Consider the following 27,062-nt stretch of genomic DNA (forward strand, 5'->3'; position numbering starts at 1 on the left):
TTCTGTGTCTGATAATAACAGTACCTGAAGTCCCAGGGGTCTAAATCAATTTTTTTTTCCTGTTCGGGAAGCATTTTATTGTTGCTCCAAGTCTATGAATTTTCACTGATAGAAAATCGACACTTGGAAAACCTGCATTGCTTTGCTCAGCTTCTGAATCTTGATTTTTAAAGACATATTTCTCTCCTATACGGACAATCATTCCACCCACGATTGATGGGTCAATCTTAACTTCCAATTTCAATACTTGGCCTTTACTTAAGAAGCTCTTCAGGGCCGTTTTCAATCCAGTAAGAGTGCCTTCATCTAAAGGAGGTGCAGTGATAACTGTGCAAGGTACTTCTCCACGATGCACACTCATCACAGTAGAAAAGGCAGAAATGGCTCCGGGATATTGTTCAAGTAACCATCTTCAGCAAGCAAATTGATCCAACCAGACGCGAGGGGAGAAAAACCTCTTTTTTAATTTTTTTCTGGTTGTGCTGCATGCGGCATTGTGGGATCTTAGTTCAACTAGGGATCAAACCCAGGCCCTTGGCAGTGCGGAGTCCTAACCACTGAACCACCAGGGAAGCCCTGAGAAAAACTCTCTTTTGCTGTCATGTCATTTAGGCTTTTCACCTTAATGTGCCGCTTTATATAGGGATTCATAACAGAAGCAGCCATTTCAGGTTTCTTCAAGATTTGTGCTACTCTCAACAATTCTTTTGCTATTTGCCCGTTTTATTCTGTTTAGATGCAGCAAAGAGCAGTGGCATAGTGACCTTCGATACCATATATCTGAACAGGTGGCCTCACAAGCTTGACAAACAGCCTGAGCACAGATGTACTGAAGCATCGCACGCTGGGAGAGCCCCGACACTGCTGGGGCAGCTGTCTCCTCCTGGGCGGCTGTGTGTCAAACCCAAGTTGGTGAAAGCTGAACCAATTTTTTATTGTTCCTGCTGACTGTTGCTCATAGTGGCTCATTTGCTTGAACATGAACTTTAGTAACTTCCTTGGACAGTTTATGCTTGGTTTCTATGTAATAATATGATTGATATTTTAATATTTTTCTCTAGAGGACTTGCAGTTTTGCTTCTGCTAGATACCAGGGGATACAAGCCTGGAATCATCTTCTCAGCCCAGGGATTCTTTGACCTCTGGAGTAATGAGAATCTGAACCTCAGCCCCAGGAGGAAGCAGTTGTAAGAGGAGAGTCTCTGGTCAGTTTTTCTCTTTCTTCCAGCAGGGCTAGAGAGATGGTCTCTGCTCAGTTCCCTTTGCAGACAGGTCAATTTTCCCTTGCCTTCTCACTGAGGTCAAAGCCAGTGCCCTGGCTTCAAGGAGAGGTCCCGGTTTTGTTCCTCCATTTTGTTCAGGCTCAAAGCCTAATGCCACATCCCCTCTAGAGGCAATTAACCCCTCAAACTCTTGACTTCTTGGAACTTCTTTTGCCCCTAAGCATCAGTTTTCCTCTACTGTACTGAACTACCTCTGTGGTTTCAACGTTTTTTTTTCTGGCCCTTGGAGATTTTTTATCTTTCTCATCCGTGACCTCAGCAAAAAGTCAATTCATTAGAATTTATCTGGCATCCAGGTGTTTTATGATAATGGCAAAACTTTTAGCCTATTTAGAGAGCAAATTTAACATAGTATTTTACTATATTATCACCTAAGTCCCTGCGATCGTTTTTCCAGGGCTAGGATAGACTGTGGATTGCTGACTTGTCTACCAAATAAGCTTTTGTGCTAGACCAACAGTCACGAGGCTTGAGGTCCTGTAATTGCTCTGGGTGGTGGACTGCAGCCCTAGGCAGCTGTTGAAAGATCATATAGCTAAGTCTCTACCTTGCCTTCTAGGACCAAGGCCAAGGTCATCTTTCTTGCTACCCTGAGATCTAGTAACTAACCCCTCCCTTTGAATTCTGGGGACCTGTGAAGCTGATGGTACCAACAAGGCTGCTCAGAAGTAGTTCTAGGGCTGAGACCCAAGACGGGTATTTGGGTGACAGGAGTGAGACTGGGGCCAGGACTTGGGAAGTGAGGCCTCAGGTCACTGGTTAGGAAACTGGACTGACAGACCTCATACGTACAGGTGCACACAAGTGTCCCTGCAGCAACCTGTGTCATGTCACAGCTAGTGAGATCACCTCAGAGCCATGGAAAGTATTACTTGGGTCCTGTTGGGAGGAACAAGCTGGTGGGCTTTCAGGGAAAGCAGTTTGAACGTAGGCTTCAAGGACCCAAGAAATGTTCAGTTTTAGAAATTCCACTTTGGAAAATTATCCCAAAGAAATAAATCATGCTAAGGAAGATGTCCACTTCAGTATGTTAGGGAAAACTTGAAAGCAATCCAACTGTCCAACAGGAGGTGAAGAGTTAAGGAGAATTATGGCCTTGAGGGAATCTCTTGGTGGTTCAGTGGTTAGGACTCTGTGTTCTCACTGCTGAGGGCCTGGGTTCAATCCCTGGTCAGGGAACTAGGATTCTATAAGCCAAGTGGTGCAGCTAAAAACAAACAAACAAACAAACCCCAGAAAAATTATGGCCTTGATTAAATCATACAACCATTAAGCAAATAAATGTGAAGGCAACGGCGAACTTACGTACAGTTTAACATCAGTGTAAAAAGGAAATGAATGACTATTCCCAAGTCCAGATATGTTAAAAATGTTTAAGGAAATACACGAGCTATTAGAAGAGTACCTACACATCCACTACCCTATTTTTCAAACTTTCTGTGGTTGTATTTTCCTCATTAAAAGATAACTTAATGGTGAAATGCTAACAGGGAGCTGGGAGTTTCTGTAGCTGTTGTTGGCATTTGGGTTCGCAGAGGTCCAGCAGCTGGAACCACCTCCTTAGCACTACCGCCTGCTTTCATCCCCCTGGGTGCTCTTAAGCCACAACAAGAACCACTGGAGCCTCCTGCCTCTGAAGATCAAGGAACAAGGTGGAGGGGGCGTCTTAAGCAGCACATGTACCACCTTCCCTCCTAGTCCCATTCCAGCTTGAGTCAGAAAAGGAATATAGCCTTTTTATTGACTACTTTAAGTAGAACAAACTAAATACATATTTAACAGTTTTGGTTCATTTATACAGTACATTAAATAAGTTATACACAGAGTTAAGTAATAAAAGTTCCTATCAGAGTAAAATGACAAAGCACAGAAAAACTGACTCTACTGCATCCTGTGGGTGGTTTCACATTCATCATCCCCCTTAAAGAACCACGCTTGGAAGCTTAGTTTTTGATTTATTTACATTATTGGTTTTCTTTTATGGATGGAGCTTTTATAGCCTCATCAGAAACTTGGAAAGCTGTGAAAGTGGACTGAAGGCCTCTTAGCCAAACAGCACTTTCAGCCATTCAACTAACGCTTATTGCTGCTTCTCTCTGCCAACTCCAACATGGGGACGGGGCTGTCCCTGCCAGCCGCCAGCCAAACATGCCCTATTTGGTATAAGCATCAATGAGTGTACACTGGGCAGTCATGGTTCTGACCAGATGGGGTAGCAGGGGAAGCGCCATCTCTGGGGCTATAGAGGCAAAGGGGGGATGCAAGGTCCACCCTCAGGCCTCAACCTTCTCGCTCACGATGGAAAAGGTCGCCTGCACCATCATCTTTGGAATTGAGCATGTCAATGCACATGGGCAAAGAGACAGGTAGTCAATATTTTGGTTTCACAAGAACTTCAGATACTCAGACTTGGAAGGGCCCTATTCAACAGCTCACCCAGTACCCCACCCCACTCCAGGCAGGACTCCTCCCCGACAGCTGGCTGGCTGGCCCATGCTGGAACAGTCCAGGTCTCTCTGGCTTTTCTCACATTTGGTTCAAACCTGCCACCACCCAGTTCTCTGTAAATAGCTTAAAAAAAAAAAAAAAAATCTAAGTTGGCTTGGTCTATTGACCTTGGAGCCTGGAAACCAGTTCTGAAGAAAGCCTCCAAGATGAGTTCTATTTTAAATGATTTACTCAATCCATAATCCCATCTACAGTTTCCAGGACAAAGAGCCACCTGGTCATTATTTATGCTTTCATCCTGAAGAACTCATGATCATAACTGTGTGTTCTAATTGTGTTGTTGAACCTTCAAGCCCACTTGCTGATATCTTCTCGAACTATCCAGAACAAGGCCTACCCTTTGCAAGCAGGTGACAGCACTGGGGATCAATTTGATTTTGGGACAAGGTTGTACAAAGTAAACTGTAGATTTTCTGTCTAGAGGCTGAAGATGCTCACGTTGACACCAAGAAGTGAGGAGCTCCTGGTAAACCAACTGGCAAACCAACTGGCCCAGATGTGCAAAGGTCGTCCACACTGCAGAGGGCCCACTGCAGCCAATGCCTGGTATGGACCCATGCTGGGGAGATGGGTCTTGTTTCCTGACTTAGAGCCACTGAGTGACATACATGACTCAGCACTGTCCAAGAGAAGATGCACTTGCTCTGTGACCTCAGGGCCACATGACTGTGCCTGAGCAGATCTGCTTGAGCCCCATCCCAGGAGCTGCAAGGACCCTCCCAGCTCAGGAGGGATGCCTATTCTCAAGCAGGTGGAAATAACCTGAGTCTGTTTTCACCACTGGTGGAGTCAGGCCTGGTGCAGGCAGTGTGGCCCCAAAGGATGACTGAAGATCTGAAGATCCAGCCCTCAAGCTTCCCTCAGAGCACTTAAAGACAGCTCCCATGTTGGCCACTTCTGGTCTTCTCTGGCTCCTTCAACCATTCCTCACTGCACAGAGCACAGTGATGTCCCATCACATGTCACCTTTGCTTTTGGTTTTTAGGATAACACTGAAGAGCCTGTGACTGCCCTGACAATACCTTCAGTACCAGCATGTCTTCTTTGCCCCTCAAACTATAAAGGTTGGTCCTCTAAGCAGTCTGATTATATTAAGATATTTTAAATCTAACTAGATGAAAAGCGGAAGGCTGAATGTGCACCCTCAACCTGGTAGCTGGAGTGGTATCAGCAGACACGGGAAGCCAGTGTGGAACTTGGACTCACCCGGGCCCCTCCAGCCCCCTCACCCCACCCCAAGACAGTGTCCCTTCTCCTCCCAACCAGACAGCTGGAGAATTTCACAAGAGAGGGAACTGGAGAAAGGGATTCTTTATATTTAAATAGGAAGTCTAAGATGCTGTAGCAACCTATGTGTGAAACTGACCAAAATTAATACAGCAAAAAGGCCTGAGAACTGAACTGCAGTGTGGGACTCTGCCTAAGTTTCCAGCTTGGCCTCTGGGTAGCACATGAGCAAAGCAGTTTAGAATAGCATTACAAAGATTCTGAAAACTAAGCTGTCATTGGAACCACAGTCCATAAAAGTCAGCTAGGACCTACCTGCACACTAACCCTAAACCTTAGCTGTAGAGATTGACATCGAGCCCTGATGAACAGTATTCGGTTGGTTTTGGCTCTTTATTTCAACCTGAAAAAACCTGAGCTACACGGGCTAGTCCTGTAGCCACTGAAGACTTAAAGAAACATGCCTAGGTGTTCATCCAACTTGCTGATGAAGAGAGGAACTAAGGACAGACCCAGTGGACACCATGGCACACCCTCCTGCTGCAACAGATATATAGGCTCAGTGACCTCTCCATGTCTCAGGGAAATGCAGGCAACTCCTGTCTGGGGTTCTGATTTCATCCCTGTTAGTCAGGACACCCCAACTGCTGCAGCTTAAGGAGTTCCACAATAAAGCAACTATTCTGTTATTCTTTCTCTGGAGATACCTTACTTCATGCAGTGGAAATTCAGGTATTTTAAAGGCGCCTTGTACTGAGTTTAAGACAGAAAATCCTTGGGTAAGGTAAATTAGGGACTTAAAGTTCTTAAAGTAAGACAAACCTATATGTAAGGACAATGTTACCTAGGCTAATACCTTACTGAGAGCTTTCAACTCACTCTGGTCAATGCACAGAAAATGGCCATCTGAAGCTGAGCTTTCAAGAACCAGCAGGAGCAGGGACCCCCTAACGGATTCCTTGGTGTAAGAGGGTGCTGGAGGCTTGGAGGTGGAGAGGGGGAGGGTCAGTGTCCTTGGGCTCCCCAAAAAACTCAAATGGCAAGGAAGAACCTGTGTGGCAGTCCTTAATATTTTTAAGGGAGTATAGGTGATGTCATGTTTGGAGAGCCAGGCAAGCAGCTGGAAAACTCCCTGAAGACAGGAATAAAAATTGGTCAGGCTCTCTCAAATGGTTGTCACATTTCACAGAACTTTTCTTAGCTCAAAGAGGGTAGGTACTAATGAAACTAGAAAAGTGAAACAGATTGTATGTCCAATAATAAACTGACATAGGACATATAATGACAAGGTTTGAAGAATTCTTGCAGGTTCAAAAGGGCTGCTTAGAAGTGACCAGGCCTTGACTGGTGAGGCAAGTCGTAGCCACACCACATCACATCCTATGGGTCAACTATGGCTTCAGAGGCGCCAAACAGAGACCACAGGAAGAGGATCTGTGCTGTGATCTGGACATGCATGGTCTGAGATAAAGGACACAGAACAAGACGACTGTGCAAAGAGCCAAGCGGTGACACAAGGTTCTGCATTTCCAGTAGATGATCCGTTCAATAGTGTGATGATACTAGTTTGGCCAACATGCTCAGAGAGAACAGACTGTCCACAATTGAGTCTCATTCTCCCTCAGACCAATCCATGCGCTGAAAACTATTTTCTGCATAAGCAAAATCAAATGAGAGGAAAAAAAAATGGGTCCCAAACTAAAACAGCCAGCCAGGTTGGAAAATCTTGTCCAAAATGATCTGTGATGCTTGGTGGGAATTTTATTTTTCATTATGGGTGCTTTTACTGAAATGGTGACTTCTTTCCTGTGGTTTCTGAGAATCTTAAGTCTGAACAGCAGGGTCAAGGAGGGAGTCCTGAGTGCTGCTTTCTGCCTGCCCAACTCCCCATGGGGCCAATCAGTGGCACCTAATGAGGGTGGAAACCGGGCTCAAAGAGCTGTTCAGGGGCAAGAGGAGCCACCATTCCCTGTGAGAGAGAGGCCTCCTCCCTGTCTCCAGGCCTCTGCTGCGGGAGGACGATGGAGTAGGAGACAGAGCGTGGGAAAAACTGCCTCCAGCCTGGCTGGGCACATTTGACAGTCTGCTGCCTCATAAGGCAGGGAGGGGAGCTGGTGGTCTACACAGAAAAGTGGCCAGCCATGCCAGCTTCAGCTGGGAGAGGACCAAACTAGGAAGCCATGGAAGAAGCAGCTCCAGCCAGCTGCCTGTGTGCACAAGTTCCTCCAAGGACACAGACGGGAAACCGGGGCAAGTGTCTGGAGAGGCTGGGGAGCAGTGTCTGCTGGGGCTTGAAGTCTTCCTGCCTCCACTTCTCTTGACGATGACCCCACAGCTACTTGCACGGGTTCAAGCAGCCAACCTCCCGTGCAGAGTCTGTCGTGCTGTGAGGTCATCAGGGGGAAGTGAGTCTGGGGCTCAGAGTCCGTTGGTGTCGATGGCTGTCACAGAGGCAGGTGTTGAGGAGCGTGAGGTGGTTGCCGAGGTCTTGTCCAGGGCTGGACTTGGCACACTGCAGTCGGCAGACCGGGCTGAGGAGCCCCTCCCTCCAGGAAGCAGTGGCCGGCTCTGGCTGTGGGGACTCTGGCCGTGCAGGTTCTGGCCACAGAGGCGGTGGTGCCGCTCCCAATCCTTATGCTGGCAGAAAGAGCCGCAGTATCGTGCGATATTGCAGCCACTGCAGGTCTCACTGGCTTTGCGGCCACAGTTCCAGCAGTTCTGCAAGACACAGGCATCGGTTAGTTGCTTTGATTTTGGGGGCAGGCTTGTCATAACTTGTTACCTGCACTGTAAAAGAGCCGGTGGGGCTGCACGGGGAAAGAGTGGGCTTTGGCAGTGCACATACCTGTGCTTGTCCTGCCTCTACTGCTATCTGCTTTCTGAGTTTCCTTCAGCTGTACAACATGAAAACTACCTAGCCTGGGCTTATGGGACAGCGAGATGAGGGGTATGTGAAGATATATGCATAGCAGCATTGTAGGGCTAGCAGAAGTCCTGCTAAAGGCATCAACTCATTGTTTTGACTCATACTTTAATGTTTAGCGACCAAACCAAATTCCGTCCCAGGGCTCCCCCATCATAGCTATCTATTCCAAAAATCACACATGTGCTTAGACAGTTTTTTCTTCTTGCCCTTCTCCATGGAGAAATGACCTCGTGTTCACGGACCACACCTGATCTTAAAAGTCACCTGCCAGTGGACCGGGCTGGGTGACCAGGAGTGTGGGAAGCTGTGCTACTCTCTCTGCGCTCATTCTCCTTTCAGTGATGATCTCATCAGAGGTGCGCTGGGGATCATGGGAATACTTCTCAGTATCACAGAACCTAAGGCCCTGAGGTCTACATGAGCGAGTTTTCTTATTATTCTTTGCATTTTCCTAGAGGAAAGCTCCTAACACCTGCCCCTTGGTACTCTCCTCCCTGTAGGCTCCTGTGAGGACTTCAGAATACATGAGTGTTCCACACCTGAGGTCTTCCGCTAAAGGCATCAACTCATTGTTTTGAATCATATTTTAATCTTCAGCGACCAAACCAAATTATTAAACTTACAAGAGAAAAGCCTTATGGCACTGGCCAGGTGAAGCTATCAGGAAAGCAAGGCTTTCTTCTTAGGTGTCAGGAAGGACTTGATCAGCCAGCTGCCCCCTTCCCTGCAAGTTTTCCAGAACAGCAGAAGCTAATCATGAGGCCTGGCCTGACACTCAGGGAGGAAAGATACTGTCCCCAATGAAATCAGGACACTTGCTCAAGTGTAAAATAACTGATAAGGGCTAAAAAGGACGTTAAGGCCACCTCGCTCATCTCTTCCATTGTGTAGACAGGATACTGAGGGCCAGTAGGCAAGGACTTGTCTGAGGTTATAAAATGATCATGTGGCTATGCAAAGCCTGGAACCCGGACCTCCTGCCTCCACTATATGCAATGTACAAGTTTAGTTTCAAAGAGTCTTAGAAAGGACGGCAGATTCCCTCCTAACACAACAGGCTTCTCAGGTAATACACTCCAGGGACTTCCCCAAACCAACACCGACAGTGGAGGACCAAAACAGGGGGCAGGAGTAATTCTTAGGACCTTTATAGATCCTTAAGCAAACTGCGTTCTAGAGAATTTCATACTTTGGAGTCTGATAGACTGACGCCAAACAGTTTTGGTGGAACATTATTGCTTGTGGGGAAGAACTCAGCTGCCTTCATGGGGCTGCTGTGGAAACTTAGGCCTCTACTCCCCCCGTCCAAGTCTGTAAGAACACCTCAAACTGGGGCAGAGTATTAAACCAATGGTGCTTTCACCTTGGCCACCACTACATTTAAAATTGTCATTACAATAAAACAAGATAAATAGCCTCCCACAGAGGTGGGATCACAGAAATGCAGGAACAATATGGTTAGGGTCAGAGAAGCCAGGGTGAAAAGGACACTTTACATTCCCTGTCTCTGTGGCTTTTCCTTGATTTCATCAAAAGGCTTTTTGCCATGACAAAAGGTTTACTGTGGTAGTCACACTTCAAATCAGCATTCCTCAAAGCTGGAGCAACTCAGGTGGCCAAACAGGCCTTTGTAATTAATGAGGGAAGGTTATAAACCTTCTGAGTTACTGGGCAAGGAAGTCAGAGATGTCCTTTGTCAAGCACGGGCCATCAGTTTATGCCAGTTATTACTCTGTGTATGGCCCAGGGAACACCTATATCAGAATGACCTGGGGCTTGTCAAAATTCCTGGGACCCATCCCAGAGCTCCCTGACCTTATTTCAAAGCTGGCCCAAAGGAGAAATGATTCCTATCTTACTGTCAACTGCTAGCCCATTATGTTTGCCAGGAAATCCAGACTGGGGACAGAAGGGGACCTCTCACGGCATCCCTCTACCTGACACATTCCAGGGGAGAGGCTTCAGAGGAGGCAGCTGTTCTGCAAGAGCAGGAGCTGCCACAGCTTACACACCTGTGTGGTTAACAACATAAAAAAATCCCTTCGGTCTGCACAGTGCACTGCACTTTAAAAACACTTTCACAACCATGATCTAATTATCTCTTCCTAAAAAGAATGAGACCAACAGGTCAGGGGCTCCTATACACCTACTATACAGAGAAGGAGACTGACTCCTGAAGGGTACACTGCCAGTGTGAGGGGAACTAGGACTAGCACTCAGGGTTCCTGGGTTCCTTCTGCTATACCAAACCACCTCTCAGAGGACGAATGAAAAACTCCAGGTATACCTCTAGATGTCAAGTGGAACTTTCTGAATGAAATGGAAGGAAACCAGCCCTCCTGGTCCAATACAAACTTACTCAGACGTTAGGCCCTGCTATCCTGCCCCAGTTTTGGAAGGAAATTATTGCTGGGATGGATGCTGGTGTGTGCCTCACCTGGAAGCCACTTTGTGCACTGTTTAAAATTCCAGTTCCTTTAAAGCACAATGCTATAAATGGAGAGCTGGGATTTAAACCATGCAATCCAGATCCAGAACTCATGCTCTTAGCTAAAATGTTACATTCCTCTTTTTTGAGAAAGACATAGTTAATCACAGGTATAAAAGTAGATAAATATGGATAAACATAGATATTGATATGGATGGCTATAGATAATGAATTGAATACACAACAGAAAAATGTAGGAGTGGAGAAGGAAAAGGCGAGAGCCAAAAGGAATTGCTTTCTCACAATTCAGTTGGGAATGCTACAGTAAGGACTTTTTCCACATCCTCTGTGAATGGCAACATGATATTTAGGCATTTTCATCTTCACACTGGCATGCTTAATACTGTTATACTGAAAAACATCATATAAAGATGATGAGAAAATAAAATTTCTGTTATTTAAAAAACAAACCAACGAAAAAAATCTCAGTTCTTTGTAACGTCAAGAGAATATCCCAAAGAGTAGATGGGATCTAGCTACTTACAGAAACAGGCTTGTTTCAGGACTTAAAGTTTGTCTTAAAGCTGAAAAGTGACTAAAATGAAAGTTACAGAAATATTTCGTTACATTTGAAAGGACTGTTATAACGCTTCTGTCATACGCCTTTTCTTTTGTTTGTTCACTTTTGTCCTCATCATGGTACAAGAGTGCCCTGTATAGAAGTATCATCACGTCCTGGGGCCCTGGGCAGTCAGGCAGGTCTGCCCAACCTGTCACTTCAATCCATGAAAGGACTATTCTATTTGTAAACAGATCAGATGCTATCGGATCCTGCATTTCCTTTCTCCTACTCTCTGGCTTCAGCAATGTGGGATTACATCAGTTAAATTCCCCGAGTCGCAGTTTCTTCATCTATAAAATTGGACTCCAACAACACCCACACCTCACGGGGTCACGCACACACTTCGCTCTGTATCTGGCACACAGTAAGCCCACTAAGGCAGCGCTGGTCCTCACCGTCATGCAACTCCACAAACTCTGTCTTCAGGATGAGTTTTCACAACTTAAACCAATATAATGAGCCAATATACAAGAATATAAAAATTGAGAAACAAACCTCTCTGGTACGAAATAAAAATTATAACTATCTAGTTCAAGAGCGGACTGTTGGCTCTTACTGTCCAGCACTTGAAAGAAAAGCAGTGGGCCTGGTCACTCCAGCGCCCCAGCCCCAGCCCCCAGGCCGACAGCGCTCTGACCTCCGTGGACTCTTCTTGCTCGTTTATGACGAGAAAGGCGTCCTCTGCAGCCTGCCGCTTGACGTCCGCTATCGTCTGCTCCATCCGAGCTCTCTCGGTCGCGATCACTTCAAAGGCTTTTTGCTCTGCCTCAGCAACAGCTTTCTGTACTTCTGACATGGCCTGAATTTTCACCTTATTCACAGCTTCTTCTAGAAGAAAGTGACAGTAAAATCAACTGGCCGAGAAATCTTTCCCCTCCCACTCCACATCATTTCTAAGAAGGGACAGAGGTAAAACATGACGACTTTTCTAAAAATACACAGGGATGAACTTACAACATGGCATGCACTTTTATTCTTATCCTTACTTGTCCATTCATGCAATCATTGATTGGGTCTGCAGATGGAGGTGAGCACTGTGCTAGGGTCTGGGGAGACCTCATTGACTAAGATGTGTATCCATGTTGTTACAACTGTGATAAAGTATACAGGTGGCTGAGGTGCCACGATACATGTCAGTATAAGAGTCAAGAGTTTCAAGGGGAAAAGTGGTCAGCTCTATCAGTGGCAGAGGAGGATTAGGAAAATGTGTCTTGGTTGAGATGGTAGGTAGAGATGAATTTTAGAAAGTCTTGCGTCCCACGCTAAGGAATTTGGCCCTTTATCTAAAGAAAATGTGAAACCCTAAAGGGTTCTATGCACTGAGAAAAGACTGAAGACAGAGAGGTTGGTAATAATCTGGCTGATAAAAAGAGACTCTGAATTTAGGCAGGAGCTAGTGGCACAGAGGAGGGGATGAGACAGAATGGACTGGTGCATCTAAGGGTCTGGAGGTGCAGGTAAAGACGAAGAATGGAAGTGCTATGCAATGAAACAGATAATAAACAAAATGCTGGTGTGGAGGCAAGTGAGAAGGCTGAGGTGCATCCAGGTACGAATGACCAGGAGGCAGTTAGGTATACAAGACTGAACTCAGTAGAGAAATGTTGCCTGAAGATAGTTTTCGGCAGGTTGCTTAGGTGCCCTGGGCCTCCAAAGCCCTGTCCAGTTGCTATCACCCCACTTGGTTCCTTGTCAGTTCCTCCCATCACCACTGCCCTGCTTGGTTTCCACATGATGTACACTCCAAATGACATATGCTATGCATGTGAGCCTCAGTCCTAAGACCCAGTGTGAATGATCTCGTCCTGCGTCCACAGGACTGGAAAACTCAGAAGCCTAAGGAAACTCCCTTACTGCTTGGCTCTTGCACATGGCCTAGGCTCAAAGGAGGTCGAAACATAGTGTTCTTGGCTGCCATTCTAGAACTTTCAATCATATTGCTCCAGCCAAGAAAAGAAAGTTTTCACCCTAAAGGTCAAGGATGATGCTGAGCTGACCAGACACTGACTCCACTCCTTTACTCTTGGTGTCCACGTAGGTTCGCTATGGCCCACCACAGCTACCCTTCATAGACCACTTTTAATTTACCAGATAGATGTTGGGTGTCTCTTGTTGAGCCAACATAAAAATGCCCCGAAGTGTATTTTATCCTCTCCGTTTGAGGATGAATCAGTAAGAATCATAGTTTGGAAAACTACCTTGCTGAAGGTCATCTAAGGTCACAGATGGCACTGTCACAGAACAAGGACTCAAATTTAGCTGGCCGATGTCAAAATTAAGCTCTTAACCATAGTTAACCAAAGGTTACCTCTCAAGTAGAAAATCACCAGTAGTTATCAAAGAGATCTTGTGCCCGGTAATTTTTCACTCTACCTTTACAATTACTATCTTCATTTCCCACAATTCTACTCTACTTATTGGTAACATAATATATATTTCCCCATTTCCAATTGCAAAGATTTTCCCAGGGTGCTATGTAGTTTTCCAAATTATTGTCATTATTGTTTTTAAAGATTTATTTATTTATTTATTTATTTAGACTGCACTGGGTCTTAGTTGCAGCACACAGGATCTTCATTGTGGCATGGGGATCTTTTTTTTTTTTAATTAAGTAATTTGTTTATTGGCTGCGTTGGGTCTTCAATGCTGCACATGGGCTTTCTCTAGTTGTGGCGAGCGGGGGCTAGTCTTCATTGTGGTGCATGGGCTCCTCACTGCAGTCACTTCTCTTGTTGTGGAGCACGGGCTCTAGGTGCGCAGGCTTCAGTCATTGCGGCGCACAGGCTCAACAGTTGTGGCTCACGGGCTCTAGAGTGCAGGCTCAATAGTTGTGGCGCACGGGCTTAGCTGGTCTGTAGCATGTGGGATCTTCCTAGAGCAGGGCTCGAACACGTATCCCCTGCATTGGCAGGCAGATTCTTAACCACTACGCCACCCAGGAAGTCCCATGGGGGATCTTTTAGTTGCAGCATGTGGACTTCTGAGTTGTGGCATGCATATGGGATCTAGTTCCCTGACCAGGGATTGAACCTGGGCCTCCGGAATTGGGAGAGTGGAGTCTTACCCACTGGATCACCAGGGAGGTCCCTCCAAATACACACACACACACACACATATATATATATATATATTTCTGGGGTTGCATTGGGTCTTTGTTGCTGCAAGCTAGCTTTCTCTAGCTGTGGTGAGTGGGGGCTACTCTCTGTTGTGGTGCGCAGGCTTCTCATTGCGGTGGCTTCCCTTTGTTGCAGAGCACAGGCTCTAGACTCGCAGGCTTCAGTAGTTGTGGCTAGAGGGCTCTAGATCGCAGGCTCAGTGGCTGTGGCATGTGGGCTTAATTGCTCTGCAGCACGTGGGATCTTTCCAGACCAGGGATCGAACCTGTGTCCCCTGAATTGGCAGGTGGATTCTTAACTGTGCCACCAGGGAAGTCCCTTCTCCAAATTATTTATAATGGTAAGATAATATCCTGTTCTGGTGCCACACTATAAATTCATATCACCATTCATGGATATGTGGGCACTTCCTGGATTGCCTCTCCCTTGCTCCAAGAATACACTCAAAACAGTGTCTTTTGGGGCTTCTTAGGTGGCACAGTGGTTTAAGAATCCGCCTGCCAATGCAGAGGACATGGGTTCGATCCCTGCTCCAGGAAGATCCCACATGCCACGGAGCAACTAAGCCCGTGTGCCAAAAAATAAATAAATAAAAAAAAAAACAGTGTCTTTTTACATACTGCTACTTCTTTAACAATCTGTGTGCCTAAATCTGGATCATTCCCTTTTATTATTATTTTTAAAATTTATTTTTATTTTCTTGGCCATGCTGTGTGGCATGTGGGATCTTAGTTCCCTTGCCGGGGATTGAATCCATGCCCCCTGCAGTGGAAGCTCAGAGTTTTAACCACTGGACTGCCAGGGAAGTCCCTAGATCATTCCCTTTCAAAAGGAAAGATTCAAAACCATGCAAGTGAGAAATGATTTCAAAATTTCCATGTGTTCATGGTTGGTAACAATAATTTCATATATAAATCTCTGATGAATTATTTAGTGTCATTAACAGGCTCCCCTAAAATTTTGTCAATAATTAGGTGTTAAAGACTGGGGGCTAACTGGTCAGGGTTCCATTATCTTGAAATTTCCTGATTATCAGTGAGAATAAACATTTTGCAATATGGTTATTTGTATTTCTCATAACATGATGTGTGTGTCCTTATCTCTGTCCATTCGTTTATATTATGGTCTTGATATTAACTGGGTATTAAGTTTTTTGCAGAAATTTATCTTAGTTAGAAAACCAAAAACTGTATTCGACTACAAAATTTTCACTGGGAGAAAGGGAGGCAGAAGGAAAAGAAGGCTAGTATTTGGATAAGGTAATATTAGGGATATGAGGTTATTATAATCCCCTGTCTTACCACAACAAGCAGTTCCTACCCTCCCTTATTCTTGTAGAAAATGACACTTACCAAGAACAGTCTTGATGAAACTACAGACAGTGAAGGTGAAAGGAAGCGCAGAATGAACCAAATGTGGGAGTGTGAGAACACAGTGATGAGAACAGGCAGAAAGGAATCAAGCTATACCCCTTGAAACAGGGCATATAAATAGGGATGGAAGGGCTTCCTAGGTGGCGCAGTGGTTAAGAATCCGCCTGCCAATGCAGAGGTCACGGGTTCGATCCCAGCTCCAGGAAGATCCCACATGCCGCGGAGCAACTAAGCCCGTGTGCCACAAAAAAATAAAAATAAATAAATAAAAGCACTTTAAAAAAAAAAAAAAAAAATAGGGATGGAAGAGTCAGTTACTTGACGCCTCCCAGTGGAAGGGGGTGAAAAGGACTTGGGTGGGTTGTAGGGAGTCATTCCAAATACTTAACCAGCAAGTAACATGATAGGCAGTCCAGAAGTTGGGACAAGATGAAGGGGGAGAGCCAGGAGTCCAGAGCTCTTTGAAGAGGAAGTTATGAGAAAACCACCTTTTCCCCAAATATGTGCTCTATGCTCATATAAATTAGTGAGTATATGTGACCACACTGTGAGAAGAGAGACATACCAGTTTTTTTCCAAAACTCCACAGGTACATATCCTGTTCCTGGCCTACTGCTGAATTCCCGTTGAGAATCTACAGAAGAGAGAGAAAGCATAGGGTCAGAAGCTGTCTATAACTGACATGTTTCACTTTTGTGAAGAACTTATTCAGCTCTCTCATTCACCACGTAGAAAGATTCAAACATATACATTCATTTACCAGAAAAAATATTCTGACAAGGAATAAAATCAGATTATAAAATAGTACAATTTTTAGATGCTCAACATCGCTAATCATCAGAGAAATGCAAACCCAAACCACAACGAGACATTACCTCACACCTGTCAGAATGGCTATATCAAAAAGACCACAAATAAAAACATTGGTGAGGGTATGGAGAAATGGGAAACCTTGTACACTGTTGGCGGGAATGTAAATTGGTGCAGACATCGTAGGAAACAGTATTGCAGTTCCTCAAAAAACTAAAAACAGAACTACCATATGATCCAGCTATATATCTAAAGAAAACAAATACATGAATTTGATAAGATACATGCACCCAATGTTCACAGCAGCATTATTTACAATAGCCAAGATATGGAAGTAACCTAAGTGTCCATCAACATATGAATGGACGAAGATGCAGTACACACACACACAGAATACTACTCAACCATAAAAAAGAATGAAATTTTGCCATTTGCAACAATGTGGATGGACCTTGATGGTATCATGCTTAGTGAAATAAGACAAAGAAAAATGCTGTATGTTATCACCATATGTGGAATCTAAAAAATAAAACAAACTAGCGAATATAAACAAAAAGAAACAGACTCACAGATATAAAGAATAAACTAGGATTTCCTAGGTGGCGCAGTGGTTAAGAATCCCCCTGCCAACGCAGGGGATACGGGATCAAGCCCTGCCCCAGGAAGATCCCACATGCCTTGGAGCAACTAAGCCTGTGCGCCACAACTATTGAGCCCATGTGCTGCAACTACTAAAGCCCACGTGCCTAGAGCCCATGCTCTGCAACAAGAGAAGCCACAGCAATGAGGAGCCCACACACCACAATGAAGAGCAGCCCCTGCTCGCAGCAACTAGAGAAAGCCCATGTGCAGCAACAAAGACCCAACAGAGCCAATAAAAAAAAAAAAAAAAAATCCAATTAAAAAAAAAAAAAAGAATAAACTAGTGGTTACCAATGGGGAGAGGGAAGGGGGGAGGCAAAATAGGGGTAGGGGATTAAAAGGTACAAGCTATTAAAAGGTATAAAATAAATGACAAGGATTTATGGTACAGCACAGGGAATACAGCCAATATTTTATAATAACTATAAATGTACTATAACTTTAAAAACTGTGAATCACCAAACTGTACACCTGAAACTTACATAATACTGTAAATCAACTGTACTTCAATAAAAAAACCACACACATGCTTCAAATATTAATAGTATTTCAAAGTAGTGAGATTAAAAGTGAGCCTTTCTTTTTACTTATCTCTATGTCCTTCCCCCTCTATGAACATGTATGTATTTTTAAGGTACCGCCCTAAAAACAAGTATATAAACATAACAATCGATAATTATGTGTATATACGTGTGTGTATGTGTTGTGTCTGTATCCAGTTAACTGTATCCATCATGTTCAGGTCTCTGGCAACTGCTCTACAGATAGGTCACAGAATATGGCTTTTGTTTTTTGGCAACTCTGAATCCTTATATGTGATTTTAAAATGCTTAAAAAAACTTAAAAAAAAAAAGGCAGCTAGTAAAGAAAATACTCTGATCTGGAACAGTGCATTTCAAATGTACCCCACGGTGGCACCCTTGAGGGTTGCTGGGAGAAGCATGGGGTAGAGGGTGACTTATCATATATGTCTATTGTGATTATAAGGCATAAAATTTTATAAATATTTATAAATATTTTATAAATATCCACCTCCTAGAGTAATGGAAATAAAAACAAAAATAAATAAGCAGGACCTAATGAAACTTCAAAGCTTCTGCACAGCAAAGGAAACTATAAGCAAGATGAAAAGACAACCCTCAGAATGGGAGAAAATATTTGCAAACGAATCAACAAAGGATTAATCTCCAAAATATATAAATAGTTCATCCAGCTCAATATCAAAAAAACAAACAACTGAATCAAAAAATGGGCAGAAGACCTAAACAGGCATTTCTCCAAAGAAGACATACGGAGGGCCAAGAGGCACATGAAAAGCTGCTCAACATCACTAATTATTAGAGAAATGTAAATCAAAACTACGATGAGGTATCACCTAACACGGGTCAGAATGGGCATCATCAGAAAATCTACAAAAAGTAAATGCTGGAGAGGGTGTGGAGAAAAAGGAACACTGTTGCATTGCTGGTAGGAATGTAAATTGATACAGCCACTATGGAAAACAGTATGGAGGTTCCTTGAAAAACTAAAAATAGAACTATCATATGACCCAGCAATCCCTGGATTAAGGGATCAATCCAAGAAGAGGAGATAACAATTATAAATATATATGCACCCAATATAAGAGCACCTCAATACATAAGGCAAATGCTAACAACTATGAAAGAGGAAATGCAAGGCAGAAATAGAGACACAGATGTAGAGAACAAACACATGGACACCAAGTGGGGAAAGCAGGGAGGGTTGGGGGGGATGAATTGGGAGATTGGGATACCAAACTGTACACTCTAAATATATGCTGTTTATTGTCTGTTAACTGTATCTCAATAAAAGTTCTTAAAAAAAAAAAAGGAAACAAATAAAGAAATGCTTCCACTGCTTTAAAAAGGTTTTAAACTAATTAAGGTAACTTGAGTTTTTTAAAACTTTTTAAAAATGAGTCAGTGCCAGCATACTTATTCACTTCCGTATGCTCTGCTGAAGTTAATCTGAGAAGTAGATTTTATGAACACTCATCAATCCATGATGCAAAGAAGAACTAGGAGGAACACCCAGTGTGGCAAAGGGAGGCCAGCTTGGCATGAAATGTTTGCCAGAGGAACTTTATAAAAGGATCAGTCCTTATGAGAATGCCTGAGAATTGGCTGCAAACTCGTCTTGGATAGGAAAGAATCTCTCCTATTCAAAGAGCTATCAGCACAGAGAATCTACTTCTCTATCACCCCAGAGCTGAGGGGATAATAAGGTTTTTTTTTAAGTTGTGTAAAATACACATAAAGCTTACCATTTTACAGACTTCCCTGGTAGCGCAGTTGTTAAGAATCCGCCTGCCAATGCAGGGGACACGGGTTTGATCCCAGGTCTGGGAAGATCCCACATGAGGGGGAGCAACTAAGCCAGTGCGCCACAACTACTGAGCCTGTGCTCTAGAGCCTGAGTGCCACAAATACTGAGCCTACACGCTGCAATTACTGAAGCTTGCGTACCTAGAGTCTGTGCTCTGCAACAAGAGAAGGCACCACAATGAGAAGCCCTTTACAACAAAGAGTAACCCTCACTCGCCACAACTAGAGAAAGCCTGCGTGCAGCAACAAAGATCCAACGCAGCCAAAATTAAATAATAATAAATCTTAAAAACAACAAAAACTTACCATTTTAAAGTGTATAGGAAAATCTGTAAGACAAAGAGTTTGAGTGTGCAGATAAGCTGTCATCGGTGTTAAATGACAGAAGAAACACTTGTTAACTTGTGTGGATGTGGGAAAGCCTTGACCAACAAGGAAAAGCCACTTCACTTCAGTCACTTTGTACGTGTCCAGTCCTCAGTATTTTATTTCTCTGACAGATATAAGAGGGGAAGATGCAAATGGTCCTAAAGGAACTTCTCAGCTTAATCAGGACATGCCTGGAAACTAGGGACATTTTCATGGTATTTTCAGAAGCCAAAATTTTCAGCTTGTTTACTAAGAAAACTAGAGTTTCAGAAGCTATTAATCAAAGGTCAGACAGAGAACGCAAATATATGGATCCAGAGTGGGGGACTTACGGTATTGCGGTTCTGTAAGAGAATGCTCCAGTTCTTTAGAGAAACAGAATGAAGCATTTAAGGATGAGTATCATGACGGTTTAGGGGAGACTGTACCTACCTATTTACTCATCTATAAAGAGATAAAGCAAATGTGGCAAATGTGAAAAACAGGTGAATCTAGGTACGGGGCACATGAGTGGTCACTGTGCTGCTCTTTTAATATTTCCATGTGCTTGAAAAACTTCAAAACAAAAAATTGAGAAAAATTATCTTTAAGTATAGGCATAGAACATTCCTTAAGAACACACTAATTTGCTAACAGGTGAGCCCAGGAGTGGAGGAGAGAAAAAGTGGGGTGGGGATAAGATTTTCACAATCTATATGTTTCTGTATCGCTTAACATTTTCCCCAGCGCAGGCAGTTCATTTTTTAAATTTCCATTTAAAGAATTAAAATACCCAAGAAAACAAAGTGGATATAACATTATCTGAATATTAAAACACATTCTGAAGCTATAATAATTAAATCTGATATTATATTGGGAAGCTATCATAATGGCTAAGAGTGTGTGCTGGTTCTAGAATAGAATGTCCTGCTTACAATCTTGCCTTAATAGCTGTAGGACTACTTTGGCCAAGTTTCTAACTTATTTAAGCCTCAGTTCTGCCATCGGCAAATGCATCTAATGGTAGTTCCTATAGCTCAACAGGCAGTTTTGAAAACACATGTAAAAGGCTTATGGCACTGGCTGGAACACAGTAAGAGCCCACATAAGCTATTATTACTAAAGCTGATCACTAAAATAGAGCAATGAAGGAAACAGAGTGAAGTATTTAACTAAATGTAGCATCTGATAATTACTCCATTTTAATAGATAAAGGATGGGTATCAACTGATGGTAGGAAAATTTAAACTATTTGGAGAATTTAAAGTTGGATAGCTAATACGCAAACACACAAAACTTGGATACAGTATCGATGAAATTTATTGTGCCTCGGGTAGGGATCAAGGTCAAGGAAAAAGCATAAAGAAAATCATAGATTTGACCCCATATTAGCTATCACATCCATCAAAATAAAACATGACCAAATGAACAAAAATGTTTCCACAGCCCATTAATTTTACTGTTAAGGATATATATCCTAAAGGAAAAATCACCAGATATAAAGATTTTAAATATTGCATTATTCACTGAAAAACAAAAAAACAAGCAAAGAAACCTTAATGTTCAAAAGGAATGGCTTAAGGAAATTACAGCATATTTACATGGTAGAATACTGTAGTATAGTCATTAAAATTATGTTTATAAAATATTCAATGATGTGAGAAATGCTTAATATGAAGTTATATTTTCAAAGAAATCAATACAAAGTTGTAACACAGAATTCTCAGATACATTCCAAAACTCTTTCAGTGTAGTAAATTGTTTATGTTTCTGTACTTTCTACAATGAGCCATACAGTTTGACTGTTTAAAAATAAAAAAAAAAAAAAAAAAAGGAAAGAGAAAGAAAAATAAAAATATACCCATCTCATGAGGTTACTCTGAGAATTAAGTGATAACGTACATAAAGGATTGGTTCTCAACTCTGGGAGACCAGGTCCCATCTAAAACAAAGTAAATCAGAATCTCTGGAGGTGGGGCCAGGGCATCAGCAGTTTTCCAAAGATCCTTAGACGGGTTCTAAGGGGCATCCAGGGCTAACGACTGAAGAAAAGCACCTGGCTTAGAACCCAGTGGTAATGGTTAAGGTCTCCCAAACCATACTAAGAGCATCATCCCTCTGCAGGTCATATATATTTTTTTCTGTAGTAATAATGGTAAAGTGTTCTTTTTTAGCTGATTCTTTCGATACTGGTACATCTTGATCTTTCAGGTGCAGGCATTACTGATTGATTAGCCATTTCAGTAGGAAAGAATTTCATTCTCTCTTTTTTTTTTTTGGATAACTTTTTTTTTTTTTTGGGGGGGGTACACCAGGTTCAATCATCTGTTTTTAAATTTCATTCTCTTTTGACCTCTCCCCAGCCCAGCAGACACAATAACAATTCCTTCTGCTTCCCCTCCCCCAAAGAGAGATACTCAAATTCTGTTACATTAATAGCCAACACTGGACTTCCCTGGTGGTGCAGTGGTTAAGAATCCGCCTGCCAATGCAGGGGACACGGGTTTGATCCCTGGTCCAGGAAGATTGCCACATACCGTGGAGCAACTAAGCCCGGGTGCCACAGCGATTGAGCCTGTGCTCTAGAGCTCTCGAGCCACAACTACTGAAGCCCATGCATGCTAGGGCCCGTGTGCTGTAACTACTGAAGCCTGCATGCCTAGAGCCTGTGCTCCACAACAAGAGAAGCTACCACAATGAGAAGCCCGTGCACTGCGACGAAGAGTAGCCCCTGCTTGCTGCAACTAGAAATATACTGTGCATAGCAACGAAGACCCAACGCAGCCCAAAACAAAAAAAAACCCCAGAAAACAAAAAGTCTACATTTAAAGTACTCAACGTAAATGCTAATCACAGCTGAGTCAAGTGGTTCATATTCCATAAATGTTTTTATCTTCCTGAACAAGCTTTTGTTTTACTTAGAGCTAATTGATTTATTCATGAGCTAAGTTTCTTATGTAATTATTTCTAATTCAATCTCAGATTCTCTTCCTGTGGTGTAAATATTTTATAAATTTCCTTTTCTTTGGCTCAGTAGCTATGGCACCTGGGCCCTAGAGCATGTGGGCTTCAGTAGTTGTGGTGCCCAGACTCAGTAGTTGTGGCATGCAGGCTCTACTCTTCATTGAGGTATAAGGGCTTCTCACTGTGGCAGCTTCTCTTGCTGTGGAACATGGGCTCTAGGCATGTGGGCTTCAGTAGTTGCAGCACGAGGGCTTCAGTAGTTGTGGTGCATGGGCTTAGTTGCTCAGCATCATGTGGGATCTTCCCAGACCAGGGACTGAACCTGTGTCCCCTGAATTGGCAGGCGGAGTCTTAACCACTGTGTCACCAGGGAAGTCCCCAAATTTCCTTTCCTTGAAGAAATCTCCAGCAAGCTGCTGGGCTATTCCAGTCTGAACTGGCTGCTTTCTGGACCATTTCAGCCTGGAATGTCCCAGGGATTCCCTTCCTCTCTTTCTCAGTTGGATCCTATTTTATCAATTCCATGTCTTTCCACTTAATGGTTTACTTCCCTGTGTTGGGGCACATTCTACCCAAATCTGGTAGACACCACGATAAAGGTAGATGGGAGGTGCTTTCCCCCCTTAAATTTCAGCTTATTAATCCAACAATTGTTTTGGTTGCATGCAGAATTCTAGGATAAAATAACTTTCCTTTAGTTGTCTTCTAACTTTCAATGATGCTAATTGGTAAATCTGTTTCTTCCACTGTGTTGTTAACTTTATAGACTGGTGCAAACTAGAATGCTGTCTTTCAGTTCTGGGTAAATTTTAAAAAGTATTTCAGTAACTATTCTATTTTCTCTTTCTGTTTTGTTCATTGTTTTTGAAACTCATGATTTGGATACATTAGTTTGCTGGATCCTCTAGTATTTTTTAACTTTTTCCCTCTATGCATATTAACAACATATTTTTTAAAGTTTTCTTTTCTTTGAGAAGCTGCTGTTAACTCCCATCTGTTTCTTTATTTCGGTCTCCACCTTTATTAGAGGCTTACTTCTAGAGTTTGGTCATACTAATGCACGCCACTAAAAAGCTCTACGAAAGCCCCTTGACTATGGACTTAATTACAGGCAGCTTTCCCAAACTTGCCTGATTATTACAATATTCAGATTCCTGGGTCTCTGAATCATAACCTCCAGGGAAAGGTCTGGAATGCGTATTTCTTTTCTTTTTTCAAACAAACAAACAGGCTATGTTGGGTCTTTGTTGCTGCTTGCAGACTTTCTCTAGTTGCGGTGAACGGGGCTACTCTTCGTTGTGGTGTGTTGGCTTCTCAGTGCAGTGGCTTCTCTTGTTGTGGAGCATAGGCTCTAGATGCGTGGGCTTTAGTAATTGTGGCTCACAGGCTCAGCTGCTCCATGGCATGTGGGATCTTCCTGGACCAGGGATCGAACCCGTGTCCCCTGCATTGGCAGGCGGATTCTTAACCACTGTGCCACGAGATCAGTCCGTGGAATGTATATTTCTACTAAACACCCAGGTGACTCTCATTCTCAGGAAAAATTGGGGAAAACTAACAGCTGAGTCAGTTTCTTTCCTTTTTAAAAAAACTTTAATTGCAAAATATTGGATGCTAACAAGTTCGTAAAAATACTAATGTACAATTTAATGAAAAGTTATAAAGGGAAAACCCATAAACCTCCAGATTAAGAAAAACACTTCTGGCAACCCCAAATCCCAAGTGGTGAGTAGCAGTAAGCCACAGCAATGTTTAAATGATGCCAGTGGACTTGTCATCCTGTCCTAAGCACCGATGGAGATGATGAGAGCTCACTCTGCACGCTACATCATCACGTCCTCCATGCCACACACCCAGAGGAGACCATTCTCTTGAATTCTGTGATAATCATTTTCTCATTTTTCCTATTTGTTTTCACACTTATTTATGCATAAAAATACCAAAATACTTTCCTTTCATGCATTCTTGAACCAAATCTGTTCCTGAAAATACTGTGAATCACAAATTTTCAGATAGAGGAAACCTATATTCCATTATTTTAAATGGGAAAAGTAATGATTTCATCCAAAGTCTATTCAATTTCTCTCTAAATCACCAAAACACATAAATATTAAATACTTAAATAACAATCTACCAGAGGTTTCTATATAATGTCAAACATTTAAAACAGTGTGGGAAGACATTCGGGAACCTTTCTGAAACCTTGAAAATGTTTAAGTATGTGGGCTGAGCGATGGGATTCAGAATGTCCTGCTTGAGCAGTGGAGGAGCTGAGGGTGCGGGGCGTGGAGACTAATATCACCCTGTTTGGTCCTGAAGGATGGCTGGTTAGCCAAAGACGGGTAAGATTCTTCAGAGGAGGAACAACCTAAGACAGGCACAGCCGTAGAGGGGCCAACAGGGGTGGTGCATAGAGCCTTCCTTATATCACCCTGTTTGGCCCTAGAGGATGACTGGTTAGCCAGAGACGGGTAAGATTCCTCAAGGGAGGAACAACCTAAGACAGGCACAGTCGCAGAGGGGCCAACAGGGGTGGGGCACAGACCCCCAATATCTGAGAGAGGTCTCCTGCCCCCAGGGCTGTTTTGCTCTCCACGCCCAGCTCAAATCCACACTTGCTCAACTCTGACCCAGGAGGCAAACAAAGATAATTGCCTCAGTCATGTGAGGCCTTTGATTGTTTATGGGTGTAACCTGAGAATGTTAGCCCACGAACTCAATAAAAGCAACCTGGGATGAGTCAGCAGGCTCTTGATCCGAGAGGTCTTGAGGCCCCGGTCCCACTTTTCTCTTCAGTCTGTGTCTGGGTCTTCTACAAGCTTGCGGCACCCGTCACTCACCTCGAGTCGCCGAGCTGGTCTCGGCAAAACAGTAATTACCTAACTATTTAAAAGTCACTGGTGAGTATCTTTGTGTGCTATGCCACAAAACACTGCCCAGTACAGACAGTGCTACTCAAAGTGCTAGTGTGCAAACTGTTACTAGTCTGTGGAGAGATAAAGAGCTTACGCAGAACGCAAGCAAAACAACTACATCTCTAAGTGCACTGCTTAGTGCAGTGACTCTTCCCAGAGTGAAGCATGCGGTGCCTGATCCATCCTGGTGCAAGCTCCTCGTACCATCACAGACTAGCAACCATCACAGAGTGGTTCTGGTCCACATTTAAGTAGCAGGCTTGTTTAGGATATTATGATTTCCTTCTACAATGCATGCAACAAATGTACTATAAGAAAGAAACAATGAAATAAAAATACTGAATATGTATAATATGCATAAATAAAGATACTGAAAGATAGTTTCAGTCAGACAGACTGATAGTGCCCTGAGAAACCTGACAGGAGGAAACCCTAGGATCCATGAAGAGGTGCACCTGTAGTGACAATACAATTTATCATCCCGATTGTCCTCATTTTTGAGAGTAAGAGTGGTGCTGGTAATAGTTATGACAGGACAACAGGCACAGTCACCCTAGCTAAACCCTCAATGCAAAGCAGTGTTTATAAACAACACCAGCAAGACCTGTAGTCCCGGCTGGAGAAGAGCCAACTCACGACCGCGCTCACTCTGCACTCTGTGCCCTCTTACTTGCGCGTCTGAAGAGCTTCGATGGAAGGTTTGTGATTTGGGTGGTGAACTTAGGGTAAGTTTCTGTAAGCTGTTACAGGGAGCATTTGTGAAGGTTCAGATGGTGAGAGAGACCTGAGAATTACCTTGAAGTTCTTTTTAAAAGAATTATACTGTAAGTATTCTGTGATGTCCTGCTGTCCTGGGTATCCCACACAATGTTGCTAATCTGTGGTTGGCTCAAGAGTCACCTCTGTGCGTGGGGACGGGGAGTGGAATCCCTTAGTTACCAATGTCTTTGCCTCAATTTTTCTGGTAGTCTTTTTTTGACTAGTGGCTATCTTCTGTGGAATATGCAAAGTCTGCCATAAGAAGAGCCATTCTCCCTGGTGAAAACTGGGAGTGTGAAGTGGGTGGGTGGGGAAAGAGTCTGATCACAGGTGGCCCCTCATTTAGCCATGCCTTTGGATAGGGTGCCTTTTCAGCTAGTAGGTAAATGTGAGGGAACATTTTTGGAGGAAATGTGATGTCCTGGATGTATCCTGGATTGAGAGCTCAACAATTGTTTGTATCTCTGCTGCTTCAGGGTGGGAAAAGGCAGGAAGGGACAACTCAGTTTGTATAGTAAAACTTTTTGGTTTTTTGTCTAGGCAGAGATTGATAAATGGTATTTCTCTAGATAGGTAGTAGGAAAAAAGGGAGGGAAGCTGAGGTGAACATTTTTAGGGTTACTGTGAGGAATGAATGTGATGTACATAAGAGTCCCAAGTACATTCAATCAGGCTGAATTTAATATCCAAACACCCTTTGATCATCACTCAGCACTTATATACAGCATAGAGTTGAAAACAGAACAAAATGACAAACATTCTCATTCTACGTGGGGAAGACAATATTTTTTGAACA

General features: G+C 43.3%; 1 protein-coding gene and 1 pseudogene across 2 annotated transcripts in view; both read right to left on the reverse strand.

The window, feature by feature from the left end:
- Positions 1 to 102: 102 nt before the first annotated feature.
- LOC130833932 (ATP synthase subunit O, mitochondrial-like) lies at positions 103 to 3,635 on the reverse strand (annotated as a pseudogene).
- Positions 3,024 to 27,062, reverse strand: part of CBFA2T2 (CBFA2/RUNX1 partner transcriptional co-repressor 2) — a 155,613-nt gene continuing 131,574 nt past the window's right edge. Inside the window, exons 9-11 of one of the 2 annotated variants that reach the window (XM_057701991.1) lie at positions 16,049 to 16,117; positions 11,632 to 11,819; positions 3,024 to 7,736 (exon numbers count right to left, since the gene is read on the reverse strand). In XM_057701991.1, coding sequence (XP_057557974.1) covers positions 7,437 to 7,736; positions 11,632 to 11,819; positions 16,049 to 16,117 — 557 coding nt within the window. In that variant the 3' untranslated portion in view covers positions 3,024 to 7,436. Of the gene's footprint in view, positions 7,737 to 11,631; positions 11,823 to 16,048; positions 16,118 to 27,062 lie in introns of both variants that reach the window. The other variant, XM_057701990.1, reaches the window with a different exon arrangement.

This window comes from Hippopotamus amphibius, chromosome 12 (assembly GCF_030028045.1).
Source record: "Hippopotamus amphibius kiboko isolate mHipAmp2 chromosome 12, mHipAmp2.hap2, whole genome shotgun sequence".
NCBI lineage: Eukaryota > Metazoa > Chordata > Mammalia > Artiodactyla > Hippopotamidae > Hippopotamus > Hippopotamus amphibius.